Source organism: Phymastichus coffea, unplaced genomic scaffold (genome assembly GCF_024137745.1).
Source record: "Phymastichus coffea isolate CEN01 unplaced genomic scaffold, Cenicafe_Pcof_1.1 PCOF00096, whole genome shotgun sequence".
Classification (NCBI taxonomy): Eukaryota; Metazoa; Arthropoda; class Insecta; order Hymenoptera; family Eulophidae; genus Phymastichus; species Phymastichus coffea.
In genome coordinates, this window is record NW_026706907.1 from 621,912 (window position 1) to 648,633 (window position 26,722).

Genomic DNA, 26,722 nt, shown 5'->3' on the forward strand with positions numbered 1-26,722 from the left:
TTCATTAATTAATTTTATGTTTTTTTTTTTGCAAAGTAAAATTTCAGTTACGAAATCTATTATACGTCATGTTTAAAGTACAGTATTTTTATTGTAAACGTTGGCACTAGTGAAAATAATCAAGCATTTCTACAATTTCTGATGATGTCTGTCAATTACTACGATTCGTACGCGTGCGAACGCAAGCCCATGCGCTTATGTAGCGCTACTCTGCGGAAGATTTACATCGACTGAACAGCACGTGCTGCCTGAAATAGATGCACACGGGTACCCGCAATTCTCGGGTATCCTGATGCTATTCCAGACGTCGCGCTCAGACGTACACGCGCGAGACTGAAATCGGATCGGTAGCGGTTGATGCAAGGCAATCGCGAGATCGGACGATAGGTTAATTTTTGTTTGTTTTTCGTACTTGGATCACGTGATAAGACTATATTCAAGCGATGATTAAAAGAATCTTGTATCATTTCATAATGATTCACTTATATCAATGACATAATCTATTATACTTATTTAGGAAACGCATAGTGCTACTTGATACTCTGTCGAAAGCCAATTGATCTGTCGCAAACGACAATGTAAGACACCGTGCATTCGCAAGTGGATGTACGCACAGAGTTGGACGAACTCGTTCTTTCCATTTCGCAATCCGCGACGGGCCGCGTAACACACCTGGCAGAAGGAGGCGAAATTGACGTGATCGCGATGAAGCGCGACGAGACAGCCGAGATTCGGCCCAACGTTTTGGGAACAATTGTCGCGCGCCAAGTTCAATGCCGACCTCTCGAAAAGAGAGAGACAGAGAGACAGAGAGACGAAAGCTACGGAATCCCCCCGACAAGAGAACGCCGGCGCTGAAAATAGCGCCGAAATCGCGGCTCGCACGCGTGCATCCCGTCGTGCCGGCACGTTTTGGCGAGCCACGGTTTGGTGAGGATCGATCGACGAACCGCGACACGCGCTCTCCACGTACAGCGGCGATAGGTGGGCGCTCTCACGCGACCGTGGCGCTCCCGTGGATTTTCGACGTGACGGATTTCCTCGAGAGAAGGAGAGAGAGAGAGAGAGAGAGAGCTGCGCGACTTCTATTTTCGGCGTCGCGGTCTATCTCCCGTCCTTCGCTTAGCTTATCGCCGTCGCCGACATTAGCCACGGACACTTTTATCAGACATTCCTACTCTTCGCTTCAGATGCGTGACGTCCGACCGAAATGGTAGCGGGCAGAAAGTGACGAGGGGGAAAAAGTTATTTGACGATGCTACACCTTCCGAGCGGCTCACAATCTTGCTTAAGCTTTTAGTGGATTTTTCGGACAATAGAGATATGGTTTCCCTTTAGCATTCTTACCTGGAAAAAACCACTTAAGGAAAGAAAAAGTTGCTCGTCAACATAATGAACGCGAGTATCTTCGTCGATCGCACGCTGCGCCGATCAACCGATGAGGCACGCTGTAATTTACTCACGTATACGCGTGTACACAGTTGCACAATGTTTACCGTGCGCGTGGTTTTTATCTCGCGTTCGTGTACGCAAGGTGACTTTTTACCTTTTTCCTATGATCTCTCTCTCTCTCTCTTCTCTCCCCCTCTACATATATATGTAAAAAAAACGGTTACTTTAGCTTTCGAGCTTTACTTTTTTTCTCTTTATCGCAACGAAAGTGTCAATGTCTCTTCGAGAGGGAAATACGCACTTGAACTCGATCAATTTTGCGAGAAAAAAAATCGAGGGACAGATTGCTTTGACCTGAATATCTTATCAACGAGCTCTATAACGAAATAATTAAATTCTTGCCTCGAGAGCGACAAAGTGCGTACACCTACTCGGCAAGCTAAGCTTTTTTTTTTTTTTTTTCAAACGTTGATTGCGTAAGATCGAAAGGTAATCGAGGAGCGTCGGAGTTGGTAATATCTTCACGTGTAGGCACTCGAAGCACGTGACACGCTGGCACAAGTAGGCGACCAAGCATAACAATCGCCGATTATCAACGCTGCCGCGCAAACGAGCACTTTTTATCGATATTATTTTTAGGCTCGAGGCTACTTAATTTTAAATGTGACTCGTTATTGTATTTCGAAGTTTACATCGTAATGTGACAAAAGAGCATGCACAGCTACGTTAATGCTTCAGCGATAATCTTGTCTGCTAATCGATTTTACGATTACACTGAGTTCTTAATATGTTTTAGGTGCCATTAGTCGATAGGTATTTCGATACGGAAATTTCATGTTTAACGACACGCTTATGATGAAATGTATTTTGGTGACATTCTGTAAATTGTTAGGAAAATGTTGCTTAATGTTTTCGGGCCATTTTTGTTATTACTACAACAGAATTTAGTGACTCACGCTATTCAATATAAATCTTGGGGGTTTTTCGAACGATACGGATAATTGAATAATATTACCCTTCATTAAGTATAAGAATAAGAATCACGTTTCGAGATAGAAACAAATGTTCCCATTAATCATTCAACCTATTTGTATATTTGCTGGAGTTCACTTTCAGCGAAAAGTTTCGTCGAACGCCATTTCACTCTTTTATTACTGAAAAATCTATATTTATAGAATTTTTGAAAGATTACAAAAGCCACGTTCAAATAAGAATCTCTTGCCACATTTTAACGATCACTCGCATTACGAGGAATCTGGTCAATCTTGTCTCATTAACTAAACGTTTTGATTCCGGGTTTGTCACTTGGATTGAAAGGTACACGATAAAGATAAGAGGAGTCAGCGAGTCGCACGGGACGATCATCGATAGCAATTGACTTGATTGTCATCAAGTGGACAACAATTAATAATTCAGACGATTTAAGAAGGCCCCCGGGAACGCGTGAGAAAAAAATACACCCAAGTCACGTTCCATTCAAGTGTACTAGCTTAATTTGGCTGTCCGCGTCTCAGTGACATAATATAAAAAGATAAAAGAACGAGTTTTATTTTTTTGTTTATTGGCTCGCTGATTTATCACTTTCAAGTGGCTAGCATTCTTCCTTAAAAATAGATCAAGCGTTCGATTGTTTGATTATCAGAAAATTTTTCTTTCTTATCAATTTCAGCCTGTAAACAAATAATGCCATTCGAGCGATCAACTTAATTGCGAGTTGCATCTTGCCCCTTTAACGATAAGCACTGATTTGTTTTCCCTAACGAATATATTTTCAAAGCATATGCGAGTTTAAAAATGTTAATTATATGAAATTTATTCGATTTCTGGACAAACTGAACGATTAGAATGTAGATTAATTATGATCGCTGGATTGTGCGACGGGCGACAGAAAAATGAAAATAAATAATCTCGAGCTGACAGCCATCGTTCTGCTCGCATCATCCGCGATTTTCGACAATTGCGTCAAATCGTCGTCCTGCTCTCGTAAGGGGATCACGCGAAAAACGATACCACGCGAGCGTCAGGAAATAATAGTTGCGCGTCGTTTTGCGCAGACGGCCGATGAAAAACGCGGCTCGCGCGTGCGAACGCTGTCATTTTTACGACGAAACAAAAGCCGCGACGCGGCGAAAATATTTCGCGCACGCTCGAGGATTTTCGTAGCAGCGTACGCGTTGAATTAGAAAAAAGAAATGTTTGCAATTACATACTGATGCGTGAGGCGGTGCCAGTTTCGCCTTTTCGACCGCTCATCGCAATTCGTGTACATCCAAAACTTGCCACGAGCGAATTCAACTGAGTTAATTGCCATGAGAACGTTAACACGGTATTCACGGGAGCAGCCACGCTGAGTCATAGAGAACGAATTGCCTAGTGATGTGACTCAATGCGCAAATATATCTCAATCGACAAATCTCACTCGGCCGATCCATCACTTCTTCTTCTTGCCCTTGCCAGCCGCGCCTTTCTTGCCGCTGTCCTCCTCGGTTTGCATCTCTCTTGTCTCGAGTCTCACGGGCGGTCGGCGTTCGGGCCCCTTGGGGGTTCGCATCTCCAGCTGGATGTCCGACTTCTCGTCCGCCCCCACCAGGCCTTTCTTGCCAATGCGCAGAATGAACACGTCATGGTCGGGGTCGCTGTTCAAGTCAGCGGGGTTTAGCGCTTCGCTTTCCGGGGCTACGGTCACGCGAGGCTCCGACGGCTTGCACGGATCGTCGCTGCAGGCATTGTTCAGAAGACCGGAGACCTGCGCGTCGCCCAGAAACGCTTTGCTTGAGAAAAATATCCTCGTAGAATTGAAAGAGTTTTCCATTAGAAAGGAATTAAAAAAAAATTAAAAAAAAAAGGAAAGTCAACGGCACGCGAGGTTCCCAAGTGGTCACCCATTCGCTGCTTAACACTTCGGTGATCGGACGAGAAGCGGTTTTTTCAGCGTAATATGGACGTTGACTATGACATGGAGCACGCAACTTGATTAATCAAACCTTTAACACCACGGCCTTGCCGCACGGCTCCTTGGGTCCCCTGCTCGTCTGAATGGGACTGCAAATGGTCTTGGTGTAGGCCGACGCGGCAGCCGGCGGAGGAGCCTCCCTCTTCGCGGCCTTGCCGACAGCGACTATGGCGCCGGAACCGACCCGACACGGCGCGCACGGCAGCTTGGGCGGCTTGCACACCTTGCACTCCTGGCTGGACGAGACGTCGGACAGTCGACAAGCGTCGGGATCGAGAACGTGGCACTTGTATCGCGGCACGCGGTTCCCGCAGTCGTCGGCCGCGAAGAGGAAGCTCGAGACCGAGGCGTCCAGCCGCGGCGCCCCGAATTCCGTTACCACCGTCTGGCCGTAGCCGGATATGCGAGCGTACACGTCGATGCTGCCGCAGTCCTCGCCGCACCAGCTCAGCGGCACCTCGCCGTCGAAGGTCTTGGACGGACTCTACGAAAACGGCGACGAGCGATCGTTGGCACGCCCACGCGCAGTCTCGACGGAGCACCACCCACCGGAATCTCAGCCGCCGTGTACTTGAAGCTGTCGATGATCTCCTTACTGAGAGCGGCGAAGTGCAGGCTCATGTCGATCTCGGCCTTGCCGACCCACACGTCGGGCTTGACGTTGTCGGGCATCTTCTTCTGCACGTCCAGCCTGATGACAAAGTCGCTGCCGTAGGCGCTCGCCACGACGCCGCTGTCCAGCGCGAAGAGCACGCTCTTGCCCGCGTAGAACGGCTCGGCATCCTCGGCGAACGCCGACAGCGGCTCGAACATCGGGTCCACGGGCGTCAGTCGCAGGCTCTTGTCCTGCGGGAAAATTCGCCGATCAGACGGGTCTGCCCCGCTGGACGGTCCCTTCGTCGGCGAGTGCCTTTTTGAACTTGAGGAACGAGAACTCGACGGTGGTAGGCACGCAAAAGCACTGGTTGAGCTTCGCGAGCCTGTTGCTCTTGATCTGACATACGTAGAGTTCCAAGAGGAACAGATATTGCTCGCAGCAGCTCTGACTCAACGGCGGCTCGTCGGTGGTCGTCGTGATCGATTTCATCGACTTCACCGACGTCATGTTTTGCTATTTTTTTGTCCCCTTTTTTACGCTCGACGATTTTTATTAATTTTTTAAAAATTTGTTCTCGATTGCATTTCAATTTCGACCGGGAATTTTGAAGTGTTTCGGGCTTGTTGTTTGTTACCGGACCATAACCCCGACAATTTAGATTACGCGAAACAAAACGCGATTACAAGCAGCAGACTTCAAAAATCCCGAGTCACGGCTCCGTAAACAACAATGTTCATCGTCATTTTCTGAATAAAAATTTGCACGTTTCTTCTTCGAAATTATCGTGTTGAAGTGCTCTTCACGGCAAGATGGGCTGCTCGGAACCGCAGGAATTGTTCCTTTTGGAATTCCTGATCGACCGAGTTAACGTACCGTCGGTGCAGGCGATGCAGGACGACTGCTTGCACGTTAAAACCTGCATCGAATTCAAGGTACATCCTTCGCCGACGAGTACGCCGTCGTCGGATGCATTGCGCTGATAGACTTTGCGCGCGCGCACCACACATCTGAAGCTACGACAAAGAGGAATAGCGTTCGCCGCTCGATCGCGTAATTTCTTGGATCGGCAGCACACGAGTGATCGCGCAAAAGAGCTGCCGGATGCGTTAGGCACTGTTTGTCCGAATCGCCAGTCGGACCGACAACCACGCGCCTTCATTTGTCAGTCCCGTTCGAGTACAACGATTTCTTTTTTCAGATTCTAAATTTGCCGCCAATATTCATCTGTCAAGACGCTTCGTCCGACCAATGCAACTGCCTCGGCGACGACGCCCAGGTATTTCGCAGGGGAAAATCCTGCCTATTCGCGCTGCCGTCGAAGCTGCTGAAGCCGCCTGTGTGCTCATTTCCGATTAGTATGTCGGTATATAAAAAATTGCCGCCGAGCGTCCTGCCCGACGTGATGACGATCGGCAGCAATCGCATCGAGTGTCGCGATATGCTCAACGCGCTGTTGGAGGATTGCTCGCCGAACCCGTGCGCGACGCTGAAGAACAACTTCCGCATCACGACTGCCACCGGGCAGTGCTGCGGCGAAGTAACGGTGTTCATTCGGCTGTCCAAGCTCGGGCGAAAAGTCGTCACGCAGTTCCAGAACCCAAACAACAAGAAGCCCTACCTCTTCAAGGGCATCGCGGAGAGCCCGGTGTTCCAGTGCAAGCGCGTGTCGTCAACGTGCGACGAGTCGTTCGCCACTTGCTCGTGCGAGAAGCCGTCGACCGAGCGCGAGCCTGAGGACAAGTCCAAGAGTTGCTGCGGGCTCGAGGGCAAGCCGAGGAGCAGGGGCTCCGGCCAGGAGGAGCCGAGAGCGAGGAAAAAGTCGAGGCGGCCGTGCTGCCGGGCGCTCAAGTCCGCGGCCAACAGTAGGCTTTGCTAGCGATCGCGCGACAGCCCCGCTAAGTGCTTCTGATCGTGGAGGACGCTTGCAGGTTGCTCGACCAAGGCTCGCGGAGCCAAAGCTTGCCCGAGCAAACATGAGGTGCGGCCCGAGGTGACGGTCACCAGGCAGTGCGGCTGCGAGGTCAAAGATGACGCGCCGCACTCGTGTGGCAAATGATTGATGACGCGCGCCGCGACAGCGAGCAACATGGTTGAGAGAACAACGATGACAATTTTTATTTTCACGTAACACTTACGCGGGCGTGGCTTCGATTCCAGGCGATATAGTTGCCTTCCGCTCGAGTCGTTGAGAAGTTTGCTGCAAAAATCGACCGTCAGCAGGCGTGCTTTGCATAATTGTCGTTCCAGAAAACGAAGTCTCATTGCCGATACGGCGGATACGATTTGAATAATCGCTTGAAAATTACGTCTCAAGTCGAGCCTGAGAATACCGAGTATGTCGATTGGAAGAGTGCGTGCGGGCAATGGTGAGTTGTGCCAAGTATTGTAATTTATGGGGGGAAAAAATTGTTAAGTTGCTATGTATTGACATGTTGTTGATTACTTTGAAGCTCCAATACACCTGAGACGAGCTTTTCAATATTCGAAAATTTTATTTCCTGCCTTAATCTTTTGTTTCCTTAATGTCACATTTAACCCGCTAACCTATTTCAGCAAAGATTCCTATAACCTCGCTGGGACTCATAAGCCATCTAAATCCTCAGTTTTTCAATTCAAAATTAACGACGACAACGAAAAATAAAAAAAAAAACGTAAAACCATGCCAAAGAAGAACGAGCGGAGAAAGTCAGCGAGCGAGGAGGAGGAGAGCGCAAAAGCTTTGCAAGAGATGATAGAAAAGCTGCGCGAGCGTCGAAAGTGGGAGGAAGAGCGACAGGCTGAGTGGGACGAGGCATGGGAGCGGAAGCTCGCGGAGCACGAACGACTGGAAGACCTGAAAGCCTGCTGTGCACCGGACGAGTATTTCCCGGTGCCGCGCACGCAAGCCAACGTCTGGCTGCAGGTCAGCCACGAGAAAAACACCCAGAGCGTCCAGATGTCCTTTATGTAAAGTGGAACGTTGGTTAGATGGGGGAGGGTGAGGAGAAGCAAGCTCGCTCGTTCGAATTTGGTGCTCTGCTGCTTTTAGGAACGTGCCGATACCCAAGCCGAAGCCTCCTCCGCTTCCTCGACTGTCACCCTCAAGGGACGAGGAGGATGATAAATTGACACCCGAGACGAAGAATAAGGGAAAAAGAAAAAAAAAGTGACGAGAGAATAAAGTCTGTAGATGCTGAATAAAGCGATGGCGCGATATGCAATGGACTTTCGTTTTGTCTGGACGTTTGCCTAATCGCTCCTCACGTGCGAAAGGCCAAAGCTCGCGGGGCGAGGCATTCGAAGAATGTACCACGCGCGCTGACGAAGCCGTTCAATTCGAGCTATGCTCGTCGTCCCCTCGGCAGTTGCGTCTTTAACGGGATGCGCGCGCGCGCGTGGCAGAAAAAGAAAGCGCTCAGTTCGATCGCGGCGCGGCTCGCCGACGTCGTCAAGCCCTCACGGCGACTCGTTTGATCCCACGGAGGAATACGCAAGGGGCGCGCGCACAGCTGGCGCCGCGAGAACAAGCAACAGCAGCATCGAAAGCGAAAGCTCGGCCTGCGGGTCGTTGGCACCGGCGCGGCTACGCGCAACCCCTGGAGCTGCGTAGGGGGGGAGAGTGGTCGTGCTGCGCCGGCGCCCCCATAGGCCGATATTCCGGCGCCTGCGTGCCTCTGCATCTCGCGATAGCCTCAGTCGTCGCTGGGCAGTCGTCACCAGGATGTAGTCAGGACGGGGCAGAACAGCAGCTCGCGAGAATGGCGATGAATGGCTCACCTCAGCGACAGGAACAGCAGCAGCAGCAGCAACAACAACAGCAACAACAGCAGCAGCAGCAGCAGCAGCAGCAGCAACAGTCGAATGACGAGTCCGTGGCGTCGACCAGCTCGGCGAGGAACAGTCTGGGCATCGAGCTCAGCGACGACGAGGAGTGGAACAGCCTCGTCGAAAGGGTAAACGTCTCTCGGTGCGCGCGCGCGTGTGCTCGTGTGTATATCGTTGGGGCTATTTGGCAGTCGGCCGAATTCTTATCTTCGATTCTCTCTCTTTCTCCTCTGCGCAACGAGTTTGCCGGAAATCAAGACCGGGACGACCGCACGCTAATCGCTCTTTTCTAGATCGCGCTCACAATTTTACCTTTTCATCTCGACACGTTAACAAAAGAAACAACAGCAACAACGATAACAACGAAATGTAAGAGGAGGGCAATGACACTCGGCGCCAGGTTTGTACAATTTACATTGTCTGCCGCTCGTTCCTCGTTCGTTTACCAATTCCTCCCATCTCTCGTACGACCAGTAAGCAGCGACTCACGGTCGACGTGCGACGCGTGTGCATTATCAGCTACGTGGCACGAGCCGTCCGAGACGAAACGCCTGAGTCGCTCGAGTGACGACCAAATACGCGCGCGTGTTGGATTTCCCACAAACAAAGGAAAAACGAGAGCGCAACGTGGATTAATTACACGAGACACGCGACGGAGGGGCATTTTTGCTCGCTGCTGCTAATAACTCCGAGCTGTCGACGCGCCGTTCGTTGCGCGCGCAAAAGCCTCGCGGTGCGCACCGTCGAGCAATTCGATCTGGCAGACCGGCGAGGGTGAGAGCCGCGCGCGCCTCGCGAGCGAGGGGCTCGCGATTCTAATGCGCTGTTCGTTGCTGCGGCGCAGGCTGTTCTCGAGCGAAGCAAGCCGGACCGGCGCGGCGACGACCAGCGCAGGAGGCGCACCATCATCGTCGAGAAGAAGAACGGCACGTACGGGTTCACGCTGCAGGTGGGTATGCATGACGATCGGCTGGAGATATGCGCGAGGTCGGAGCTTTCGTCGCGAGAGAGAAAACTGGTTGGTCGCAGAGCTACGGCATCCACTACAAGCGCGAGCAGGAGATCGAGATGCTCACCTACGTGGACTACGTGGAGTACGACGGGCCGGCGTTCAAGGCGGGCATGCGGGAGGGCGACGTGATCGTCTCGATCAACGGGCAGGACATGGAGAGCGCCGACCACAAGAGCCTGGTGAACTTCATCAAGAATTGCGACGCCAGGATGCGCATGGTGGTCTGCTTCAAGGACTGCGTCAGGAAGGTGAGCGCGCGCGCGGGCGCGAGCTCTCGTGATATCGCCGAGCCGTATGAAACGGGACAAACGATCGACAGGTCGAGCTGCACATGCGCTACATCGAGCTGCAGCGCGCGCTGCAGAGCCGCCTGGCCGAGCTGGAGCGGCTGTGCGAACGCGAGCGCTCGGTGCTGATGGGCCGCTGGAAGACGCACTCGCTGCCGGCGAGGAAGCGCCACCCCAGCGCCCAGGTGGAGACGCTCGTCGAGCCGATCGCCTCGGCGAGCAGCCTGGGCCCATCGGCGGGGGCGCAGTCGTGCTGTCGGCCCGCCTCCTCCACCGAGCATCTGCTGCTGTACAGCGTGGTGAGAGGACGCCCTTATCGTAGGCTCGTAAGCTCGCCGTGGTCGCTCATCGGATCGCCTCGCGATCGTTTGTCGCGCAGTACGCCGATGGCCGCTCGTACTTCATTCCGCGGAACACCGCCTGCCTGGTGGCGATAGGACCACCGCGCTCGCGCAGCGACCATCACCACTTCTTGTCCAACGCTTCGGTGGAGTCGGCGGCGACGGCCGGCTCCACGGCCACGTCCACCTCCTCGAGGCACAGCTACCACCAAGCTAACGGCCTGTGCAACAGCACACCATCCAAGAGCAAAGACAGAGCGTCGTCGCACGCCAATGCCAAGTCCGCTCAGCAGTCGCAGTGTAAAAATGTGAGTTGCGCAATTAACGAACTTACTATCTACGACGAATGCCGATCAGCTGCTCGAGAAAGTATACGATTGAGATCGTTTGGCGACGCGAGCTTCGCTTGCGAGCACTTTGGTGTAAAGTTTTCAGCGTAATTAGCTCCGAATACGTAAGTTCACTTGGGCGTTCCTCATCCAAGGTCGTTTCGTTCTCGTATTAGATTCGTCAGCTCTAAAGTTTGTTTCCTTTTTCTTTTCTTTGTTCTCAACAAAGAGTCGGAGAAATGTTTTATTTTAAACTAACAAATTCTCAGTAAAATTAACGATCGCTGATGACAGTTTTTGAAAAACTTTGAGGCTGTTACAAAAAGCTTTGGAAAATTGCTATTTTTAACCTTACAAAGAAATTTTATGAATTTTCGGAATTTTTGAAAAAGTTCTTTATCCACTAGTTTCTGAAGCTGTTTTTATAAGGATTTTTTAGGTTCTTTTTTCTTTTTTTCTATTAAATTATGTTTTTTAAGAACAAATCGAAGATAAAACGCTTCATTGCTAAAAAATAACAAACAGGGAAATTGCAGTGCAGTTGTTAATCAATTCAAATTGTAGAAATTGTCACACGGCGTTTTTCATCCTTGCTCATCATATACATTATAAGATTCAAACTCAACGTCATTAACGAGTTATTTAAAAGATATGACGAGCGGCCAATGCAAAGTGCACTCGCATAAACCATTCATTGAAAAATCTAAAACGAAAAGCAAACCAAGGTATAAGATTGTCACTGCATCGTAAATTACACTGCAGCAGCAGCAGCAGCAGCAGTCGGAGAATAGAATTCTGTACCCGAGCGCTCGGAATCTGTGCGTGGCATGTATATCAAGTGCAAGACGACGCGAGAGGCCAAACGATAACGGCAGCCTGGACGCTTACGATTTGGCAGGAAGTCCGTGCTGCGATCCGAACTGCGTGCCAACACGACGGAGACGAGACAAGCATCGGAGGTCGAGACACGAGCAGGGCTCCCAGACACATCAGCATCAAGTATGGGTAGGCGGCTTTTGCCAATGCTTCTCTTTAAAGTAGTTCGGCCCGCGGAGAAATGTGCTTCTACCGGACCTTGGATGTCCTGCGTAGGTTCATTCGCGAGGTGAAATGACGAAATCCTGATAAATGCTGTGTTTTTGTAACAATCCATTCGGGACATTTGTTTTCATTGTCTCTCGAGGACCTCAGTTGCAGCTTTTTCCCCGACTAAGCTCACGTTCTCGTATTCCTTGTTTGTTTGTTGTTTGTTGTTTTTTTGCCAAGCATAATCCAACTCTATGAGCTCCGCTCATCTAAAAAAAATAATCAATTTCTGTTCAGCATCGCCATCTGCAGCAGCAGCAGCAGCAGCAGCAGCAGCAGCAGCAGCAACAGCAGCAACAGCAGCAACAGCAGCAACAGCAGCAACAGCGCGAGCAACAGCACAGCCAATGCACGCGAGCATCGGGTCACAGCTTGCATTCACTGGCGAGCAGCGAAATGTCGTCAACTGGTGGCGATCAAACGGTCGCCTCGTGTTCCACCTCGTTGAGCACCGACACTCTCTACTGGGACCCGAACGTCCAGCATCGACCACCGCCTTGCTTGCAGTACGCCAAGCCCAAGTCCTGGGATAATCTCACCACCAAAGCCTTCGGTGGCTACGGCTTCGGCTACGGCTACCTCGACACCGCCAAAAGTACTCATAGTGCCGAACGACCCGCCAAAACTGGTGAGTTGAGCATTCTTCGTATTGCCAGCGCTATTCTTTTGCTTGGCATTTTCAGTTCAAAGTTATTTGATATATAGTAAGAAAAGCTCCGCTAACAGAAAGAAAGCTCTTAAATTTGACGCATTGCCAAAATGATTGTCTTTCGTTCGGAACATTTTTCTCGATTCGGAAAAAAGAATATTCTCGATTTAAGTACATCCATTTCTTTCTCCAAGCAACTTTATTGCAGCGAATTGAAGAACTTTCGAGGTCGCTGCAAGAACTTTGCTGGTGGCTCATTTTCACGTTCGTTCGCTGCCCCTCGCAACATCCGCGCTCAATTGGCAATTTTCCGTTACAGGGAATTCCCATCATCGGGCGAAAACGTCGACGTCCCAGTCGTCTCAGCGTCGCTCCACGGGCACGCAAATTTACTCGAGCCGCAGCCACTTCCAACCGACGAAATCCACGGAAAGCCTACTAATTACAACGACAACGACAGCGATATACCCCGGGGAATTGGACGCGACGTTAAGCTGCGAATGCCTCGATGGACCAAATCCTCGTTTCGTCACGGTCCAAATGGAGAAGCAGCACAAGAGCAGTGGACATCATCGCAGGTCCAGCTCGACAAAGCAGCGTAACTCGGTCAACGGATCCGAGATCACTAGGCTGTGAACTTGACCTTTTCTTTTTCACCATTAATGTTATTTCGTTTTTTCTGTACTGCCAATTTTTATTGTACATTGTACATTGTATAACGCCTATTCGTACGTATCTATTGGAATAAAATGCTTTACAGACTGCGTTGTTTAATTTTGCCGACTCATTTTGTTATTAAAGCTCTTTATCAGATTACGTTGCTTTCAAGCGCTCACATTTGACGGATCGAAACTGTCCTTCCTGCGATCTTAAAATCCTTTCAACAGTGGCCACATCGATTAACAGGCAGCACTTGCTTGCTTATTTCGTAGCACGTCATCGTTAAGTGTCAGAGTATTTTCGCAAACAGCAAACCTACTAGCATGTTATGCGCAATGAGAATCATGTTGCATAATTTTAACAACTATTTGTAGAACATAGGTTATCAAGAAAAAAATGATCTTGCTTGAAATGTAAAATTTCTATAAACATCAATTTAATAATTCTTCGAAGTAGATTCTTGTTTTATCGGCAAAGTACAAAAGTAGTTTCCCTCTGTTTATTCGCATCCCGAAGTGACTCACGGATGGTAACACTGTTTTTTTTTCACGGATGGTAGCACTGTCTTTTCCTGGCACTTCTGCGGCAGTCGTGTATTTGTTTCTTCTCTTCCGACACTGATATTTTAGGTTATAATTGTTGAACTTATAAATAAAAAATGAATTCTAAAAAGAAGCATAACATAAATTATATAAAACCAGCAGAACCAGCGTTCATTACGCGTATGAAAATAGCGGCTGGTTACGTGGAAGGACCAAACGTCGATACCAAGGTGATTATTTATATGTCAAAACCTATTTAAAAAATTAAAGGATAACACCAGTGTTACTGATGAAATAAATTGCGTCTTTCCAAAATTTCTTAACCGGGATAAGCACACGTTTTTCGCATTCCAGAGTTTGTTTTTAGTCGAAATTTTAATAGTAAAGTTATTTCGGTTCTAACTAATTAATTAAATTACCATTTGGACTGTAGAAAGAAACTTATAGGACAATATGTGCTTAACATAGTGAAATATTTTTGGAACTTTCAAAACAATTTATACAATAAACAGACTCAGAATAACAATGACAGTTGTTTTTATGATTACCATTTATTTTTGTAGAAAGCTGAGTTGCCTAAATTTACAGATGAAGATGGTGAAGACAAAGAAGATGAAAAACCCACTGTAGTTGTTATGAATGATGGTGACCTGACTCAGGAAGAAGCAGATTTATTAACAACAGTCAAAAAACAAGGTAAACGAATATCTAATAGTGTCTTTCAAAAATTTATTTTAAAGGATATTCATCTTAAACTCTAAAGGATATTGGTATTTTTATTTCAGCTGAAAAAGTCGAAAAAGCAGATTTAACCCTAAAAGTAACATTCAAAAGAAAAAATACTGAAAAGACAGATTCAGCAAAATCGTCAAATCCAAAAGAAGTAAAAAGAAGAAATAAAGACAAGCCTAAAAAGTCTCTGCTATCTTTTGATGACGAGGAAGAAGAATGATTTTGTACATTAATTTATGTAATTTTAATATACTTAATTAAAATATTGATTTATATAAAACTTAATTTTATGTTATTAAACTATATATCTAGACAAAATAAAAGAATAACAGACTTTTATGTATTGTATGTAATAAAACCGTTTAGAAAAAAGTAATAGATGAAATTCTTCTATAAAACATAACCAGTCTAGACAGGTGCTTTGCTGTTTATTTATTAACATTTCTTTTATTCATGTATGGTACTCCAAATTCTATATTTAGCATATCATGAAATTTTTAATTCCTGCATCATTTATCTTGAGATTTTCTCCCTTATACAATAATTCCAGGTCCTAAAACGCATAGTGAATCAATAACCAACCATCACTAGTAATCAATTCTTTCCAGCAGACAGCATGACAACTCATCCATTATTATTATTTTCTATAATTGCAGCAAAACTCCCACTGTAGCTCTATCGCAATATCCACAAGCACCCTGCACTTCAATAACCTCGAAAGATCTCTCTCCACACTGTAATTTGCACTTTCCGTCGCCATATTTCCCAAACATTCATCACCCATGACGCTTGTTTCATTGGCAACCACATCGCCGTCGGCGACCTCGAGAAGCTGGTGATTTTCTGTTTTCTAGGCAACAGCAGCAGGCAGGCAGGCAGGCAGCTGCGTTTGCGGCGGCAGTGGCGGATTGGTCATGTGACCGTGCGCGGCCATCTTGCTAAAATCAGTCTCGCTCTCGCGAGAGAACGCGCGAGACGTACGCACAGCGTTGCCCTGTCTGAGAAATCGAAAATCAGGACGATTGAGAGTTAATTTAGAGGCTCGTATCTGTGGACCAGGTGTGTATCGTTACCCTGCATCGATCAGTGATTGGCATTGTGGTGATTGATAACGGTGCTCGTGTACTTGAAGTAGTGTTAGCCGCTGACACACTTCCATTCCACACACCAGTCGTCGACGTCGTCCACACCACACCACACACATACACATACATACAGACAGCAACCAAGTGAGCGCAGTTGTGTGGGGGGGGGGCAGTAACAGCAGTTGTACCTTCGCCCGACGACGGCGGGTCCGTCTGGCAGCTGAGTGCTTCCGAGGAATCATCACCGGCATCGACAGCGACAACACTACAGCTGTTTCGACGTGAGTTTCCATTTTGTTGACGAAAATTGCAAACCTCCTTTTGAGCACTCGTACAACCCGGTCTGAATAATGCAAGCGTCGTCAACCTCATCTACAAGAACAACATTCGTTCTCTTTCATTTAAATTCTGCATCATGATTCTCATTTAAACGAGTCACCTCGTTTTCGCCATGAAAATCGCGACAGTCTAAGTGAGTATTCTCGGTTAAGCTTGGCCCCGGGGATGTGCTTTGCCGGTGGCGGGGCGTCAGGGCCGTATGGTGGCGCGCCGTTGTCGTTGCCACTGTCCTCCATTTTCTGTCTCTCGTTCTCTCTCTCTCTCACTCTCTCTCGCTCTCTCTCGCTCTCTCTCGCTCTCTCTCGCTCTCTCTCTCTCTCACTCGCTCCCTCTCTCTCTCTCTCTCTCCCCGTCTGTCTGTCTGTCTGTCCATCCGTTCGTCCGTTCATCCGTGGGTCCCCTTCGAGCACAGCAACATCACACTGTTGTTGCAGCGGCGGCACGCTCTCGAGGAATTATGTACGTTTTGCTGCTGCTACACGTGTGCCTCTTGGCGTTTTCGCGCGCTCCTATTCGAAGTGTCGCGCGCGCTTTGCTTATATATGCTGAGCATTTGTCTCGTATGCGTAAGCTACTGCTGCGCGGCTCTTCGCGGTTTTTCTGTTGGTAAATACACCGTAAGTGCAGTCGAGCTTTTTCTTACTGCTCTTTTGTCATATCCAAAGCGAATTGCTGTGAATTCCAACTTAACGGGTTTCGATTATTTCTTTTATTCGACGACGGCGGAGGGAGGGGAGGGAGACGTGGAAATAGTGGATTTTCACACGGAAGCAGAGCGCGCGCGCACGCACGCACAGACACATGTACAGCAACGCACGCACACTGATCACGCGGTGCAAAAAGTACAAAATGGCCGTCACAGCGTGACGTCAGTCTCAGATGCAATAAAAATTTATTAATAAAGCCTTGCATCCTTCGACTACTTGTCTCGGTCGTGACACGCGCCTCATTACAATCGGTGCTCCATCGACACCTGTGCGCTTTTTCAGCTCTGCCGCCTGTGCGAGCGCAGCGTGTGCAACGCTCGCGAAGAAGAGACCGTCCTTTGGCAAAGAGAGAAGCACGTGTGGAGAGAGAAATCGTGGAAAACGGGGCGCTTCACACGGCCCTGAAAGAGTTAGGCTGTGTGTTCGGTTCTTCATCGCTCTACTCGACCGAACGCTCTCGCGGGCCTGCCGCGCGCGCTGCCTTTTTTATGCGCGCTCACTCCTCCGCGACGATTTTCGACTGCCTTCGAATGCCGCGCCGGCGGGAAAATCGAAATGCACGCGCTTCTTGACGCTTAAGTGTGCGGCTGTTGGGGCCTGCGACTTCGCGGAGTTCGCGCGCATGCCGCATCGCTCAAGGGGATGATCTTGACTCGTGGGTGCGGCAATCCTGGGGACGTTCCAAGTTGAGTTACGGAGATTGCGCGAGGAGCTTTGAAAGCCCTCGCGATGGTGCACGCTTAGCCCCGCGCAAGACTTCCAAGTCTGTCGTCGGTAGCAGCGACCTTTCCCTCAGTCGAGGAACTTCGGGCCGATTTTTTTTCGGCAAAGACGCTCGCTTGGGCTGTTCCTTGGCTTCTCGGTGTTTTAATTGTCGGTCGCTAGCGCGCAAAGACGTGCTTACTGACACCTCGAAAAAGAAAAAAAGGCCTCTTGTGCCGCGCACTTGCAAATTACCATGGGTTACCGGTCGTAAACGCGCTCTTCTAATTCGCGCGCTACGTTTTTTGGAGAACACCCCGTTTTCGATCTGCGCAAGCTTTTTAACAGTGACGAGGCGGCGCAATGAAATTTTATCTGAGTGTATTGGTGTTGCGCTTGGGTGTGTGCGTGTGTTGCTGAGCGATACATTAGAAACGACGAGGTCGCTTCAGTGTGTGTGTGTGTTAGCGGGCGCGCGCGCGCGCGTGTATCTGTGTGCTGTGTCAAAACCCTGTTTGCGTGTGCCAGAGAGTCTGAACTAAGTAGTGTTGGTGTGCGTCGGTGTGAGTGAGAGAGAGAGAGAGAGAAAGTGGGGGGAGAGAAGCTTGAACTTTGGCCGTGTGGCTGCGGCTGACTGTGGCACACAGTAGTCAGGGGCGGGAGATTGGCTGCGTCGCTGTTGTTCCCGACGACGACGTGCATCGCCAGCTCCTTTCTCCCATCTCTTGAGTGTGCGCTGTCTTTGTCGCCGTGTCGTCGTCGAAAGTGCAAGTAGCGACAGACGGTTCAAACGCGGCAACGCGCGAGGAAAGGAATTGTAAGGTGAGCAAACACATGTGACCGGGAGATGGAATTGTTATAGGTTATCACTTGCGCGCGCCACCGCCGCCGCCGCCGCTGGCTACTTCATCATGCCGACGACGACGACTCTCCACGAGGACGCCTAGTGCGGGCGGCGCCATTTTGAGAACGGTTCTACATTGTTGGTTGTCTGCCCTGTTCTCTCTCTCGTTCTTTCACTTGCGACTTCTTTAACCGTTAGATGCACATACGTGCATATACAGATATGTGTGATCGGTCGAAAGCGTGTCTCGAGCCGAAATCGCGTTGCGTGCGGTATTCACGTGGCGCTGACAAGAAAAATCATCCTGATTGCAGACGCTGCTGCTGTTGCCGCCGAGCCTGAGGAATGGAAGGCGGCGCCACGCTGGAGGTGCTTCCCTCCTCCCTCAAGGAGCCAGCCGCCGCGGCCAGTCCGCAGGATGACGCGGACGCCGTTCGTAAAGGTACGGTTAGATATCTCTCTCTCTCTCTCTCTCTCTCTCTCTCTCTCTCTCTCTCTCTCTCTCTCTCTCTCTCTCTCTCTCTCTCTCTCTCTCTCTCTCTCTCTCTCTCTCTCTCTCTCTCTCTCTCTCTCTCTCTCTCTCTCTCTCTCTCTCGTTCTCCGCTCTCGTACTCTTTCTCTCTATTACACGCGCATTTATTATATGTGTTCGTGTGTGTGCACGTATCTGTGTGCGAGCGTGCGCGCGCGCGTGTGTACGAATGTATATGCGCTGCGCCCGCTCTCATAGACTAATTTATAGGTTGTTCTCTTTCGTGTCAACGCGTTGTTTGACGAGCCGCATCGATGCTTTTTCTGACATTTCGAAAGCAGAGGGTGCTTCTTTCGGTGGTTTGCTTTTTATTTTTTTTTTCAGTTATTTTATTATTTTTGAACGCGATGCTATTTTTACGGTTGACACAAAGTTGCGGGACAAACAACTTCGTAGGTTTATTGCGGATAACCCAGAGCTCGTTCGGGGCAGAGTATGTGTACACACACACACACACACACATGCACGCACACATGTATATGTGTGTGTGTGTGTGTGTGTGAGAGAGAGAGAGAGAGTGTATGGGTGTGGGTGTGCGTATGTGTGTGTGTGTGTTATTGAGCTATCGACAATCGCGGTGATGACTACAATTTTGACAATAATCATCATTTACATTATCTTCGCACATACATTATTGATATTTTATAAAAATGCACAATCTCAATAAAAATAAAATATTTCGAAGTAACAGCAATCGATTGAAAATAAGAAAGGCCACGCTAGTACGTAGCTTTACGTTCTCTTATATTTTTTCTAAATAAAAACGAAATTTCTTCCTACTATTTCGGATTGTTGTAATAACTTAATCGAGTATTATATTGACTGATCTTATTGATTTTTCAGAGGTAATTCCAAATGGAATGAACGGCGGCTACGAGTCGAAGAACGGCGATACAGACGACAACCATTCCCTTCATCCGGATCAAGAGGAAGAGGAGGAAGAAGACGAGGAGGTCATCGACGACGACGACGAAGGGATGGAGGTCGACAGTGTGCCAGAGGAGGATATCGAACCTCCAGCTTTGACAGCCGCTAAAAAGGCCTCGAATCATCAGTCGATATCCGCAGCAGCGGCAGCTGCGGCAGCAGTCCTCGAGAACCGTAACATCCCCGGAGGCTTGGAAATCAGCGTCGTGTCGACAAGGGATACCGCGATGGAAGTTGACAATTCACGTAGTTCTGATGTGGAATGTTTGGACGAGAGCGGTGGTAGCGAGAGTGGAGCCTTGAAAATCTGCGAAGAAAACGGGCAGGCCGGTAGCAGCGACGTGGAGGAGATCGTCGACGGGGGTAAGAGTAATGGCCAAACTGCCGAAGGCACTCCAAAAAAGAAATGTAAAAAGCCAGACCTCCCGTGCGTTACGCCACGTAGGAGTTCTCGAAACGTCAATCGAAAGAGCTACATGGAACGAGAGCTTGGTAAATTCAGCTGTTCAAGTCTATCTCCTTTTTATTTCGAACATAACACCAACTTTTGTAATCATTTTCCATCTATGGGATACGTGGCTCCGATACTTGTTGCTTGTAATCTTTTGTTTTTATTTTTTCACTTTTATATTGTCCATTCTTTTTCATTTTATTTACTTTCCAACTGCTTAGTTATGATTGCTTTTTCCGAGGTTTAATTTTACGTGTACTATACGGGAGTAATCTCTTTTTTCATTTACAACATATATTTGATGTTCCATTATGCATAGCTCTGATATATTGTTGTCTTTTATACTTTTAAAAGAGATTGCCGTGTGGTCGTATGTAAAGCTCTATTTTTTTAATAAGGGTGCTTTACCAGCTGCTCTAAGCTCCTCTAATTCTTTGACAATATTCAAATTGCGTCAACATAATTCGAGAAAACACATAATAAAATCATTTTTTGACATTGTCGGAAACCACATCAACTCGTGCATAGCAGATTTATAAAATAATATTTTTATATCATTTTTTTTTAATTATATAAATCTGCTGTGTATTATATTAATTTTGAATATGCTTAATGAATAAATCATGCTCTTGCGCAATAAAGTCCTACAAATTTTTTTTTAGAATCTTACCAATTGACAAAATTTAATAACTGAAATATGTTTTTCCTCTTCAGATGACGAACCAGTAGCCCTCGACAATAACTCGGATATAGAAGAAATCAAGCCGGAAGATCCATTGGCGGAGGTAGACAGCAAAGATAAGGAGAACTCGAAACACAAGCATTCTCCGATGAAAAATATCTCGACGAGCAACAACAAGACGACGATCGTGGTGAACGACACAAAGCGGCTTGTTGAGATCGCTGCTGGCAGTAAGAATATGAAGGGCGGCAAGAAAGAGCCGACTCTTGTGATCATCGACACCAACTCGATACTTTCGGGTAAAGGTGGTGTACCTGTATCGAGCTCTAAATCCTCGTCGTCATCCTCGTCCAACTTGCCACATGCCTCGAGCGCTTTTTCCGTTATGCCGATCGGTGTACCACAACAGATGTATGCCAATACGAGGACTACCATTACACCGGTTCCTCTTAAGACCACTCAGAGTCTTGGTAGCAAAGGCACAACGATCACACCGGTAATGCCCCCGCAACCGTCGCCCCAACATCATCACCATCAGCAACAGCTGCAACAACAACAACAGCAGCAACAGCAAATGCAGGCCTCGCAGATCCTGCCAACTCTTACCGATGATATGTATGTTGTCGAGGCACCTTCATTCATTGTACCTTATGTATACGAGAAGCCACCTCTGAAGCCGCTCAAGGAGTTTGTTACTAAATTAGGTAATTACATTAAAATTAATTTTTATTCCTGAGTTATTTTAAGTCGTGAATAAATGTCAAGTAAAATTTTAACAAAAAAAAGCAAGGGAATCATGTAATTTTTAAATCACCTACTTTACAAACGGCAGTTACGAACGATAAAAAGCCAATATCGATTTCTAATAAAATATAAGCTCAGTAATTTAGAGCTTGCAGTCTTTTATTATAAACTAGTATACATTTTTAGTATAATTTTTTACATATTTATTTATTAATAAAACTTCATTCATTAAGTTATAATAAAACACATGTTTGCTTCTTTTTGTAGATAAAAACATCAAGACTTTTGAAAAAGACGAGAAAGTCAGAAAACAGGCAAGAAAAGAGAAAAAACTCACGGGTGAAGCATCAACCAACGACGACGAGGAGGATGATAGTGATGACGATGAAAAGAAAGACGACGACACGCTGGATCTTACCGCCGATAAAACGTCGGAAGAAAAGAGTGAAGCTCAGTTGCACGAAGACAGAAACAAAATTCCCACGTATTTTGACCTTCCCTTGGGCAAATTTTTCACGTCTATTGGCGTTAGCCTGGTCCAGGAATATGTTCAGACTGACCTTCTCCGTCAACAAAAACGCAAACACAGTAAAGGTGGTACATCCTCCGCGGAAACTCAGATGGCCATTAACTCGCTGATTAAGAATCTCGAATTCAGCAAAGAAAATAACGAACCGTTCCACTTTGAGTTGAAAAAGTGCGAGTTCTGTAACTTCAAAACCGAATCCCTCCTGGCTATGCAACATCATTTGGAAACACCACATATGCGGAATTACATGTACAAATGTAATTTCTGCCCGGTAGAGGTGCGCAGTCCACACGACATTCTGTACCACATGGAGGCTGAACATAATACCCGAGGTCGATTGGAGCGGGGACCAGCATTCCATCAGTGTCCGAATTGTCCATTTGAGGACAATCAAAAGGGTAAATTAACTCGACACATACTTGCCTGCCAAAAGAAGTTCCGACCAGAAAGAAACCTGGAGCCATCAATGGATTGGGAGCCGCCAGCTAAGATTCCAAGGCTTCATCATCGGCCAAGGAATATGCCACAACCTTCGGCTGCTGCCTTGGCCATGGCTATGGGAGCGAAAGGACCACAACAGCTGTTACCCAAACTGCTACCTGCCCCGGTCACTGGTAGAGGTCGAGGAAGACCGCCAATGCAACCGAGGTATCCAGATATGAAGCCTATGGGAAGACCTGGTGGTTCACCTGGTATGCGACAAGGTGAGTTTTTTCTCTATCAATACACAGAAACACGTGCTTTATTTATTTATTTATTTTTGTAAAGTGTAGTTTACATAACTCTGCCCAGACAAATATTCTTCATATAACTTTTCTCAATGTTCACGTAGACACAGGTAAATTCAGAAGATTAATTATACAATACAATGAATTTTCATTCACAAAACAAATTATGCATACCGTTCTCATTGAAGTCGTGAGTGTTTATATAAATAATTGAAAATTGAATTTAGGTCACCTCAATATCTATTTGTGTAATTATTGTTTTCGAAACCTACTTCCGAGTCTAATCCATTTCCAATGGACTTTGCAGTACTTTTAAGATGCTTTAAAAGAGGGCAGTAATAAGGCATCAGTGTCAAATTTAATTTTGATTTTCTTTTCAGACAATATGTCAAGTATGATGTACCGGCCGACATCATCAGGATTAGGAATGGTGCCTCAACAGTACAATTTTGGCGGTAGTAACCAATTATTCCAGGTAAATATCGTCTTAATTATTCAATAATTATTCTTAAGCGAATATTCGTCGAAAAATAAGCAATATAATTTTGTTCGACTAAATATCGTGAATATAAGTCATTGTATTAATACTGATTAGCCCGAAAAATGGAAAAAAAGAAACGAATGTAAAAAACGGCGTATTTGAATTTATCAATACCATTCTATACAGAGCTTCATAAAGAAAGGAGAAGAAAGAAAGATTGAATTTAAAATGAAAAAAATATATGTGGGTGGTGAACAGGTGGTGGGTGGCTCTGGGACTGTCATATCGGCCTTATCGGGGGTGAGTAGCAGTAGTAGCGGCAGTTCCGGACGACCCATTGCCTTAGTACCTAACGTTAACGAGTCCCAGTCTAGGTTGCTCTCCTCACAGGTAATCCATCAATGTTGGTCCCGGAAAAGTGATATTTTTCAATAATCTGGGAATGGGGATTCGTCAAATATTTTTGCTCAAAAACTCTTTTATCTTTTCTCTCTCTCTCTCTCTCTCAGTCTCTATGTGTATATTATTGCATATCGCATGGCTCGAGATAAATATAATGTACTCAGAAATGATAAATATTAGGAAGGAAAGCTCACACGCATAATATTACAAGTGTGTTTTATTTGAATATTTACTACTTGAGGTATTATCACCTAATTTTTAGCTGTAGTGAAATATTATTAATTATATTCTTCAAAATTTACAATTCGGAATTACACAACACGAGCAAATCATTTAAAAAATCTTGCTTCTGCTGGCACATTACTTTTTTTGGAGTTAAAGCGCTTCAGATGGTTTTATTGATGTTTTATAACTAACATAAAGTTGCATATATTAACATCATTAACATTCTTACTCTAGCCGTTCATTCTTGTCACGATAATAAAAAGAAAATGGTGTCAGCAGCGACGAGAGTTTTTTTCTAAACAAAAATAACACTGTGTATATTTTATTTATTGTACATTTCCATTTTTTATTTCAAAACATTTCAGGTTACTTAATAGATGATAACGCATGAAATTTCGATTTCATAAGATTCTACAGAGCAATTTTTAGGTCTAATAATGTTATTTGAAAACGTTGGATGACCTTAATTGATGTATTTTTACGTTTAATTATAAGCTTTGCATTACACAGGATTTTTATGCTGATGTTGGCTGTAAGGGGAAGGGCAATACGCTGACACTGTAGCTTTATTTCTAACATATTTTTTACTACTTATTAACATGATATCTTGATGGTTGTAATAATGTTCTCTCAAGGGCTGTTCTGATGAAATACTATAATTTATATTTTTACAGAACACATCAGTCACCAATGCTGTGAAGAATCCAACAGCCAAATTATTAAGTCAACCAAGTATATCTATAACTCCCTTGCCTCGCACTGCACCGCAGACTTCCGTTCCAGGTTCTAATAGCCAGTCAAAAGCTGGAGGAAAAAGCCAATTTGTCATTTGTGAAATTTGTGATGGTTATATTAAGGTAAGATATATTTTTTGATAGCAAACTTGAATAATAAAGAATGTTGCAATATTATTTTTATTTCAATATGTTTGATTAATTTAGGACCTGGAACAATTGAGAAATCACATGCAATGGATACACAAAGTTAAGATTCATCCAAAGATGATATACAATAGACCCCCGTTGAACTGCCAAAAATGTCAATTTCGATTCTTTACTGATCAGGTAAATATTGCATGGAACGTTAAAATCGTCGTCATATTACAGAAGTTTCTGTAAAAAGTTAAATTATTATTTTATTCTATCAGGGATTGGAAAGACATTTGCTTGGATCTCATGGACTTGTCACATCAAGTATGCAGGAAGCTGCAAACAAAGGCAAAGACGCAGGTCGTTGCCCAGCTTGTGGACGCGTAAGTATCAGTTTTTTTACCTGATCTACAATACAGCATAGTACGCCTAATAAAGTTCTTGGAAAGTACAGTTACGGCTTGAGTAAACCGTTATATAAGTTTTTATTGGTTGTCCATAAAAAGATTTTAACTTATCTTACGGTTTCGGGAAGTAATCAATGTCTTTTGTGTGACTTTTTGTAAAAGAAGAGAAATTAACGTTTTTTCTAGAAAAAGCTTAAGCTTTAATAGACTTGCAATTAAATAGATAAATAATGTTTATTGTATAGGTATACCAATGGAAATTACTAAATCACGTGGCACGTGATCACGGAATGACGTTGAAGCCGGCCCACTTGTCCTACAAATGCACAGTGTGCACCGCGACATTCGGCATGTACAAACAATTCGAGAATCACGTATACTCGGCGCACAGTGTAGTTGCGAAGCGCGTAATGGACAATAAAAAAGGTGGCAGTAGTAGTGGTAGTGGCGGTGGTGGTAGGCCGCCGTCACCTCGATCGAGCGATTCGTTGTTGAAGCCGTTGAAGATCAACGACGAGATCACAATCATACCGCAACCGGCTAAACCGACGAGTAGGTCGTCGCAGCCGCAAAATCGAGGGAAATAGCAACGATGAGATGACGAAGACGATGATTATGACGACGACGAATCGATCTCTTTCTCGGCCGCTTATTGAACACGTGTAAAAGGCTGCTTGTTGCCCGCGACCTACCGAGTGTACATGTGTTGAATTGAACATAGCAAGTCGAATGGGAAGAGATGATTTATTTACAATAATAATAGACGCTAATTACGCTATGAGCTGGATCTACGCGCGACTTGCGTTTAATAATTCCATCGATGATCACATACACACACTCACACATTGACATATTTATTTAAGAATTTTTATTGTTGTTGTCTATGTACACATACATGCATACAAGCATTAACACGAGAGAAAGCGAGAGAGAGAGCGAGAGAGCGAGAGAGCGAGTGAGCGAGAGCGAGCGAAAGAACAACAAATAGACTGTGAGAAATAAGAACATTTAACAAAAAACAAGGGTGGCCTTCTGTACGATTCCTTGGTTGATCGATTGCGATCGAACTACGTCGTATTGTCCCGATCTGCGCCTATATAATGATCTTTCAAAACGTAAAGAGAAAAACGGTACATGGAGAAGAAAGCAAAGTAAGAAAAGCCAACATAAAAAATATAACCGATATTTGAAAATTCGCTTGCGAGCACTTGGAGATATTGTCATACTCCTGACTGTAAACTCTTCATGGGGAGCTTATTTAATGTAAATTTCTTTCGTAAGAGCGATATAATGTATCTGTCGAGCGTCTTTTTATTTTCTGGTTGAAAATTGATTGATGATGATGATGATAGTGATGATGATGTGAGTCGTATGTCGTATGTGTATGAGAGGCACTGTTGAAATAGATTTTTCTTGCGTGCTGAGCGATGTCCATGATGCGATCATCCGCTATGAGAAAACGCTTATATGTCATGTATTCCTTCAAGGAAAACCATGAGCGTTTTCGTTTTCTTTTTCTAGTTGACGCTGGCTTGATCATTTTTTTTACAATTCCAACAAGATTTCGTTTTTTTCTATATAATGAGTTATTGTAGTGTGATTCGAGGTTTGATGATTGAAAAGTTACGTATTATTCAGTTAATATTTTTCTTGAAGAAAAGGCAAAAATATAATTCTATTCAT

The 26,722-nt window shown here is 46.0% G+C and overlaps 5 protein-coding genes across 12 annotated transcripts; 4 read left to right on the top strand and 1 right to left on the bottom strand.

Annotated features, from left to right (window-relative positions):
* Nucleotides 1-3,823: 3,823 nt before the first annotated feature.
* Nucleotides 3,824-5,450, bottom strand: LOC131669671 (uncharacterized). Its single transcript, XM_058944720.1, has 4 exons — nt 5,256-5,450; nt 4,895-5,191; nt 4,377-4,829; nt 3,824-4,138 (listed from the first exon to the last, which is right to left on the bottom strand). Exons 1-4 carry the CDS (start codon nt 5,448-5,450, stop codon nt 3,824-3,826), a joined length of 1,260 nt encoding a protein of 419 aa, XP_058800703.1.
* A 302-nt stretch (nt 5,451-5,752) lies between these two features.
* Nucleotides 5,753-7,297, top strand: LOC131669689 (uncharacterized). Its single transcript, XM_058944755.1, has 3 exons — nt 5,753-5,875; nt 6,142-6,805; nt 6,872-7,297. Exons 1-3 carry the CDS (start codon nt 5,753-5,755, stop codon nt 6,997-6,999), a joined length of 915 nt encoding a protein of 304 aa, XP_058800738.1. The 3' UTR covers nt 7,000-7,297.
* Nucleotides 7,298-8,491: 1,194 nt separating this feature from the next.
* Nucleotides 8,492-13,212, top strand: LOC131669686 (PH and SEC7 domain-containing protein-like). 5 transcript variants are annotated; one of them, XM_058944749.1, is made up of 8 exons: nt 8,492-8,875; nt 9,592-9,696; nt 9,777-10,007; nt 10,079-10,345; nt 10,426-10,695; nt 11,482-11,721; nt 12,040-12,430; nt 12,771-13,212. In XM_058944749.1, the coding sequence occupies exons 1-8, from the start codon at nt 8,681-8,683 to the stop codon at nt 13,085-13,087; spliced, it is 2,016 nt and encodes a 671-aa protein (XP_058800732.1). In that variant the 5' UTR covers nt 8,492-8,680; the 3' UTR covers nt 13,088-13,212. The 5 variants fall into 5 exon arrangements, with proteins under 5 accessions (XP_058800732.1, XP_058800734.1, XP_058800731.1 ...); XM_058944751.1 differs by having other exon boundaries at nt 11,488-11,721; XM_058944748.1 differs by having other exon boundaries at nt 8,495-8,875; nt 11,479-11,721.
* Nucleotides 13,213-13,707: 495 nt separating this feature from the next.
* On the top strand, nt 13,708-14,765 carry LOC131669776 (uncharacterized protein KIAA1143 homolog). Its single transcript, XM_058944903.1, has 3 exons — nt 13,708-13,883; nt 14,217-14,349; nt 14,439-14,765. The coding sequence occupies exons 1-3, from the start codon at nt 13,770-13,772 to the stop codon at nt 14,603-14,605; spliced, it is 414 nt and encodes a 137-aa protein (XP_058800886.1). The 5' UTR covers nt 13,708-13,769; the 3' UTR covers nt 14,606-14,765.
* A 596-nt stretch (nt 14,766-15,361) lies between these two features.
* Nucleotides 15,362-25,626, top strand: LOC131669770 (uncharacterized). Of its 4 annotated transcripts, none has more exons than XM_058944894.1 (11): nt 15,362-15,751; nt 18,377-18,504; nt 19,438-20,013; nt 20,687-21,358; nt 21,666-22,631; nt 23,036-23,130; nt 23,395-23,526; nt 24,438-24,620; nt 24,705-24,827; nt 24,911-25,015; nt 25,285-25,626. In XM_058944894.1, the coding sequence occupies exons 2-11, from the start codon at nt 18,408-18,410 to the stop codon at nt 25,624-25,626; spliced, it is 3,291 nt and encodes a 1,096-aa protein (XP_058800877.1). In that variant the 5' UTR covers nt 15,362-15,751; nt 18,377-18,407. The 4 variants fall into 4 exon arrangements, with proteins under 4 accessions (XP_058800877.1, XP_058800880.1, XP_058800881.1 ...); XM_058944897.1 differs by having other exon boundaries at nt 19,438-19,884; XM_058944895.1 differs by lacking the exon at nt 15,362-15,751 and adding an exon at nt 17,850-18,040.
* The last annotated feature ends 1,096 nt before the right edge of the window (nt 25,627-26,722 follow it).